This window comes from Cannabis sativa, chromosome X (assembly GCF_029168945.1).
Source record: "Cannabis sativa cultivar Pink pepper isolate KNU-18-1 chromosome X, ASM2916894v1, whole genome shotgun sequence".
Classification (NCBI taxonomy): domain Eukaryota; kingdom Viridiplantae; phylum Streptophyta; class Magnoliopsida; order Rosales; family Cannabaceae; genus Cannabis; species Cannabis sativa.
The window spans coordinates 5,484,742-5,492,244 of record NC_083610.1 but is presented as its reverse complement, the minus strand read 5'-3'; the positions used below and the strand labels follow the sequence as shown (position 1 = coordinate 5,492,244).

The 7,503-nt window shown below is 30.8% G+C and overlaps 1 protein-coding gene across 1 annotated transcript; it reads right to left on the bottom strand.

Moving 5' to 3' along the window:
* Positions 1-4,721: 4,721 nt before the first annotated feature.
* On the bottom strand, positions 4,722-6,988 carry LOC115706438 (PHD finger protein ALFIN-LIKE 4). Its single transcript, XM_030634093.2, has 5 exons — positions 6,706-6,988; positions 6,576-6,608; positions 5,758-5,986; positions 5,534-5,666; positions 4,722-5,426 (listed from the first exon to the last, which is right to left on the bottom strand). Exons 1-5 carry the CDS (start codon positions 6,803-6,805, stop codon positions 5,163-5,165), a joined length of 759 nt encoding a protein of 252 aa, XP_030489953.1. The 5' UTR covers positions 6,806-6,988; the 3' UTR covers positions 4,722-5,162.
* Positions 6,989-7,503: the final 515 nt, after the last annotated feature.

Genomic DNA, 7,503 nt, shown 5'->3' with positions numbered 1-7,503 from the left:
CTCCCTTACTTTGTTTTTCAGTTTGCTAAAACTAATTCTGTGTGTGTGTGTGGGTGTGATTCTAGGCTTTTCAGGCTTAGAGAAGAGAACTTGCTCTGCTAGGGTTTCGTGTTTTGGGAGGCTAAGTGTTGTGTTTGAGTGCTAGGGTTTTTAGACTCTTCTATCAGAGTCTTTAAACTATGGGATCCAAACGACACAGGTTTTGGTGTCGTGTTGGTTATACGGTGCCGTTTTGGTCTAAGGGTTAAATTAGACAAGTAAAGGTCGATTTTAACCTTTGATACTGATATTATATAGTTTTTTTGGTGTAGGTTAAATTGGTAAAATTCCTACGGCTTATAACCTTTTTTTAGAACCAAAAAAAAAGCCTAAATATTTGATTGGGGTAAAAAAAGTAGAGTATTGCTATTAGCTTATTAGAGCATCTTCAATAGAACTATTTTTTAAAGGTGTTACACATCTTTAGGTTATTTAAAAATATAATATTTTATTTTATTTTTTTTTCATATCATTTTTGATACCTTTATTTCTAAAAATACTCTAATGGTATAACACCTTTTAAAAATACTGTGATTATGATCTCACACATTATAATATATATAACCTTTTTATTTAAACTATTATATATATTGCACTTTTAATTTTTTATTTAAAAAAAATATAGCATCAATGCAAATTTCAAGAATAGTATTCTTTTATCTCTAATGGTATAGCATTTTTTTTATTCTTCCACCTAAGTTTTTCACCTCATCAAGTATTCTTTACAATGCTATCATTGGAAATGCTCTTAAGCATGAGTAGTGTCTATTACTTTCTATAGCTGGCGTCGATTAAAGATATTACTTAAAAGTTATGTTATTAAGTTATATGAGATTTGATATTTAATTACACTAAGAACAATATGAGAAGGGTACTAGGCACTAATAATACCTTTTAACATTTTTCAATAAAATAATGAAACTGAATGATAGTGAATTCATCATTTTTTTTATAAAGTTTATTTTATCAAATATTTCATAAAGATATTTTGATTGTCTTGGTTGATTACACAATAAATAATATCGTTAATAATTAATATTAAAATAGAAAAAATTTAGTAATTCACTCAATTTCATAGGAGTCAAAGTGTAGTTAGAAGTCGTCAATTACCTCTAATTATATCATATAATTACGTAATTAAATAAATAAATCAAATTAAATAGTTATCAAGAATCGCACTTGAATAAAATTATAAAATGGCTTTGCAAGTGCACCGTTAGTAATTACACAAAAAAATTAACATTGTATAGCAATTAATTATTTACAAAATAATAATATTTGGTTAATAAACCTTCTCCGAAAGTTAGACTTTTTGGTTGGCAAGTCTCTGCTAGCTGGATTCAAAAATCAACATACCTCGTCATGACCTTTTATTAAATGGTCTTTGTCCTATTTGCGAGTTAAAAAAATAAATTTTCCATCATGCTCTTTGGGGATGCTTTTTTTATATATATAATTTGCAAGAAATTATATGATTTTGATTTTGGGGATCCATCAATCCACTGTGAGGATTTTCTTCAATTTATTCATAAATACATTGACCCTTTACCAAAAGAAAAAATTGATTTTGTGATGGTGATTTTATGGAAATTTGGTATAAGCACAACAAAAATATTCATAATAACATTGAGATGGCGCCTGAGTTGGTTGTGAATTGGGTCCGAGATGACCTTGGTAACTTTCAAAGCAAGCAAAGGTTGTTGGCGGTTCCTTCTTCTTCAAGTCCTTAGTTGAGTTAGAGCTAACTATCAGTAGTTGGGTTCCTCCCTTAGAGGGCTACCTCAAAGTTAATACGGATGCAACTATTGATTCAATGGGCAATTGTAGCGGTCTTGGCATGGTAGTTCAAGATGTGTTGCGAGTGGTCAAGGCGTCTGCAAGCTGGCAAAGGCTTTAGCTCTTTGCAATGCCTTGATTTAATGCCTTTCTTTCAGGTATGATAATATTTGTTTTGAATTGGACTGCCAGAGTATTGTTGTCAATATCAAGAGGAAAGTATTTTTCATTTCATCTTTGAAACTTGTTTTAAATGACATTTTTAGTCTTAATAATAGGTTTTAATATGTTAGTTTTATTCATTATTCTAGATCTTGTAATATGGTTACTCATGTCTTAGCCAACTTGTTCTATCAACTACTTGTAGCAAGGTTTGCTGACCGATAACCTAAGTTGTATTCAGAACTATTTGATAATAGATGCTATTCTCTAATGAATTCTCACCTCCAACTTTTTAAAGTTTATGTTGCTCTTAGTGTTGGTGGTTGAGACTTTTCTTCTTAAAAATAAATAAATAAATAATATTTCATAATAATATAATCACACCCTATTTTCAACTGGTTATGAGAACTGAAGATATCTCGATTATCTCAAATTATATAGTTGTTTGATTAAATAAACACAACAAATCTAATAGTTACTCCAAATTCCAATTAAAATATGGCTTTACAAACGCATCCTTATAATTATTTATAAGGTTTTGTCATCCTTCCTAAAAATCATGTTGAGTTATAATATTATGGATCGCGAGAGACAATAAGAACACTAACACTAACGGTGAAATTAGAAACTAGCGAAATCTCTTTTTTAAGTACCAAACTTTCAATAATTTTAGAATTTATTCATTATTTTAGTGATGCATGTATGAATATTTATCATCTCAGAGCAACTCCAACACAAGTAACCAAAAAAGTTGCCAAAATGGTCTTATTTTTCATTTCTTAATTAAGGTAACCAGTTGCTCTTTGTTGAAAAGTCAGTTTTAAGATTTACTTTTCTAACAAGCAACTTTGAAAAATTATAATTCTGTAAATTAAACAATTTCTTATCTTAATGATTCTAAAATAAAACAATTTATATCACATTTAAAATCTCAAAACTAAAATAATCTCTACTACCATTTAGGTAGTGTCCCTCATGAGATTTTTCTTTTATTTATTTATTTATCACTTGAAAATGTTGATTTAAAGATGGTACAAAATTCCAAAATATAAATATTGGATCTTCAAAGCATAAAGCTCCCTTTTGAGAAATATGAGTGTTTCATAAAATTATATAATTTTCACCACATATGGCATATGCACATGGTATGGTTCTATATCAAAAACATTTGTGTCCCAATCATTAAGTCAAGTGTTTAAAAAATTATTATAATTATGGAAAGTAGGCATGGCAGCACTTGGACCACAAAAATGTTCTAATGACCCTTTTATTTAAAAACTAAAGTAAATTTACTTTAAATATTATTACTATTTACTAAGGAAAAAAAAATGGAACATGAAAAATTCTCCCAAATTCAAACAAACAGCCAAGTGGTATTTGGCCAAAATTTTCAAAAACAATTTGGTAAAAGTTGAGTTAAAAATAAAAATTAAAAAACATTGAAATGTTATTTTTTATTTTAAAAATATTTTTTATTTTATTTGTCTATTTTTTTTTTTTACATTTTCTTTCACATACTCCAGTCCAAGGTTCGACCAGGTTTGAAATCCAAAGTTGGACTTGAGTTCGAAATTAGATCTCGATTCTAGGGTTGGGGATAGAAAATGAGTTCTGGAGCAAGGCTCGAGATCCAAGGTTAAGACCTGACCAAGGTTCGAGTCTAGAGTCAGGCTTTTAGGTTCAAGGTCTAACATTGAGGCCTGAGTCCAAGATTCAGGGTTTGAAGTCGATGGCCAAGTCGAGATGTGGAATTAAGAATGCACACAAGGCGAAAAATTAATAGAGTGCTCCCCCGTCCCCATCCCTATTAAGAATTTTAATCCCCATCCCGACCTCATCCCTAATTATTTCCCATCGAGAACGGAGCGAGGAATCCCCTAATAAAACGGGGATGGGGCAAAGAATCCCCTATTGTAAAAATGAAATTTATTTTAAAAATTTAAATGTATAAATTACATATAAATTAAAATATTAAACATTATTTACTATTTAATATACAAAACTATAACTCCAAAAATTTTAAAAATAACATCAATATACTAAAAAAATACACACATAAATAAAATATTAATAAAACATAATTAATGAATTAAACGGATTCTGATAGGGGCGGGGAGTGTCATCCCCATCCCCATTGCATTTAACATTCGAGAATTAAAATTAATCCCGTCCCTGTTCTCATTTAGACTAAAAATCCCCGCCCTATTGCAAGTAGGTCCCCGCGAGACCCCATCCACAGTGGAATATTGAAGGTTTTTTTGAAAGATTTTTTTTTAATAAAAAAAGATCTAAAAGCAATTTTTAGAAAATATTAATCAAACGTATCTTTCTACAAAAATATTTTCTATTGCCATTTTTAAAAAACACAATTTTAAAAAACATAAAACAAAGTCAAACACCCTTCTCTCATTGTTTAAAAACTTAACAATACTAGAAGCACATAATTCAAGAGAATAATTAGTTGGGTCAAAAATATATCCTAAAATATTGGCCAATTTTATACAAATTATGACAATAAGACTAGTTCCTCAAACACATCAATATTTATTCAAATTTTGTCATTACTTTTCTCTAATACCATTTGATGAAATAAAAATATATTCCATTACATGAATGTACTATATCACATAGTCAAAACTTTTTATCTTGAGTTAGGTTGACTTTGATTGAGTTGACTCTTAAGTCCCCAAACTCAACTTCAAGCCTTTACCAAATCACTAAAAAAGAAAAGCAATATAAAAGGGTTTTCTTACACTCTAAAATCAATTAAATAAACATCAAAAGGTCCCCCTTTTAACATCAAAAAAACACCAAACATTTATTGTCGTTTGACCAAATGTTGTGACTTTGTATAATATAACAAGGCTTAATAAAAACACAAGCATTGAGTCAAACGACAATGCTTATAATGTGAAACGACAATGAGTTAAAATTCATGCATAGATGAATATCAAATAAGTCCTAGGGGAAAAAATAATGATCATAAATACCCTAGCATTAGTGAAAGTGAAACACTATAGTAACAAGGGTAGATTTGAAAACCTAACACATTGAAGAACCTGAATTAAATTCCTAAACTTGCATAAATGCAAAACTGAACTGAACATAATAAACCTGACCTACTGGACCAATTAGCAGTCGAGTACAGATAACGGATTACAGAGACAATACCGAAACGATTATGATCATGGTCGGGCTCTTTTGTTGCTGCAAGACGGGCATTTGTATTGCTTGATATGTTCAGCTCTTGCTGCTGTGATCTTCACACACTTTCCATGGAACCATTTCTCGCAAATATCACATAAAATCCAAAATTCATCTGTTGCATAGTTCTCCCCGCAAGCAGCGCAGAGTGTCTCTCCTTCCTCGTCTTCGTTGTCCATATCCAAACCCTCTTCGTCTTCATCCTTAGGCATTAGCATTGCCTTTGCAGACGATTCAGAGCTTCGCTGTATTTGTCAAAAAAAGAAAATGAAAATCAATTCAATGTACATTCCACATTCAATAAGGTTAAATTAAATCTGTGCTCCACATTGTGATAAAGGTTCAGTTGTACCTTAGAGTTTGACTTCGATTTGTTGCTGCCATGATTTGAATTTGATGATTTATCCTTAACTTGTTTCTTCACTACTCCCGTTACAACCTCAAAAATAGTTGGTAGTTCATTTATCAGACCGAAAAGACGTTTCCTGCAAAGCCAGTTAACAAGACATTGATAAAGGGTATACACTATACAAGCAAGGCCAGGCCATAGATACAAAGTTAAGAAAAGAGTTTTACCTATCAGCCTTATCGAATCCAAATCGAGCACCAAAGTAAAAGGCAACAGAAAGTAACCACGCATCGCTATGAACCGCAACCAAAGATAGCCAATCTTTCTCTTGCATTCCATCTCTAGCAAAGTTGATACCTAATGCTGGTTCTGGAAGTTCTGGAGGAACCTCTTCAGCCGGTAAATTGACTTCCCATTGCTCACTTGGGAATCCATAGAGACAAAGATTCTCCTTCTCTGTAATAAACTTAAAATTTAACACACTGTTGCAAGCTTTACAAAAATAGTCACAGCATTTCAACTTTGATTATATCTCAGAAACCAAAATCAGAATCCTCACTCATCAAATTTTTGTGCACAAAATGCAATGTAGTTAGAATCATTTGTCATATCAAATCCCACTAAAGATTTTTCATATAAACCCAAGTCAACAAGCCACTCATCTGGGAAAATTTAAGCCCAAAAAAACAACTCAATAAGAACATATATATATAAATCCCATATTACCAAAAAATAAAACCAAATTAAATCAATCAAAACCATAGAGAGAGAAATAAATTTATACACAAAAATAGACTTTTGCACATGCCAAAACTGTATATAAGCAGAATTAAACACGACAAAAAAGTACAACAAAGAACAGTGAAAGCAAAAAGATGGGAAAAAGTATAAACAAATGACATCATTATAATAATTTTTTTAAAAAATAAAATAAATTCCAAATTATCATATATACCCATAGAACCCTACTACCACTACAAATTTCTCATTACAAATCAAACTCATTCATCAATTAAATTAAAATTAAAAGGACCGAAACCCAGACCAGGATCACACTGTTGATAAAACTCTTCCACATCTGCAAAAAAAAAAATCAAAAATAAAAAAAAATTATACAGAGAAATTAGAAATTCAAAGCAAAAATCTTAAATTGAGAGAAGAAAGAAGAAAGTTACCGAGAGTGAGAGCCTTAATCATTCCAGCTCTTCGACCTTTGAAATCCTTAAAAACCTCTTCAACTGTTCTTGGATTGTAAGGCTCTGCACCACCGTCCATGGCCACAACCTGAAGAAATCAAAAACCTTTCTTCTTCACTGAAAATCCAAAAACCAGAGAGAATTTTAGAGAGAGAAAGTAGAAAGAGAGTGAGATTTCTAGAGAGAGAGTATAAAAGGAGGGAAAGAAAGATTTTGACCTCACTTTCTCTCTCTAACTTTCTCTCTCTAAAAAAAATATAGAAGCGGATTTGAAAAAGGATTAATTAATTGGATTTAATAATGGGTTATTGAGTCCGCAACAATGGGATGACGTGGCATTTTGTGGTTACCTTTTTGTATATATTCAAATGAAGAAATTTATTGGTTGAGGTTGAATCAGAGAGTTTTGTTAGGGGCCCACTTTGATGTGGGCCCATTACCGGCCCAGTAGTATCTCTCGTATTGTCCTGACCATTTTGCAGAAGAAGTGAAAAAAATAAAATATAAAATTTTTGAGTAAGTCTTAATTTTTTTTTTATTGCATAGGTTGAATTTAGTATTCAATGATTTGTTAAGGTTGAAAAGTTAATGATACAAAGGGCTAGGAGAGTAGGAGATTTTTTTTTTTTGGTAAATACAATTTTAGATTCTGTTTTGTTAAGATTGTCGATTTGATTTTTTGTTTTGTTAAATGATAGTTTAGACTGTGTTTCTCAAAATAGTACAAAATAGATTTCTCGTCAAATTAAAATTTAATAATAATGTGATCTCGAGATG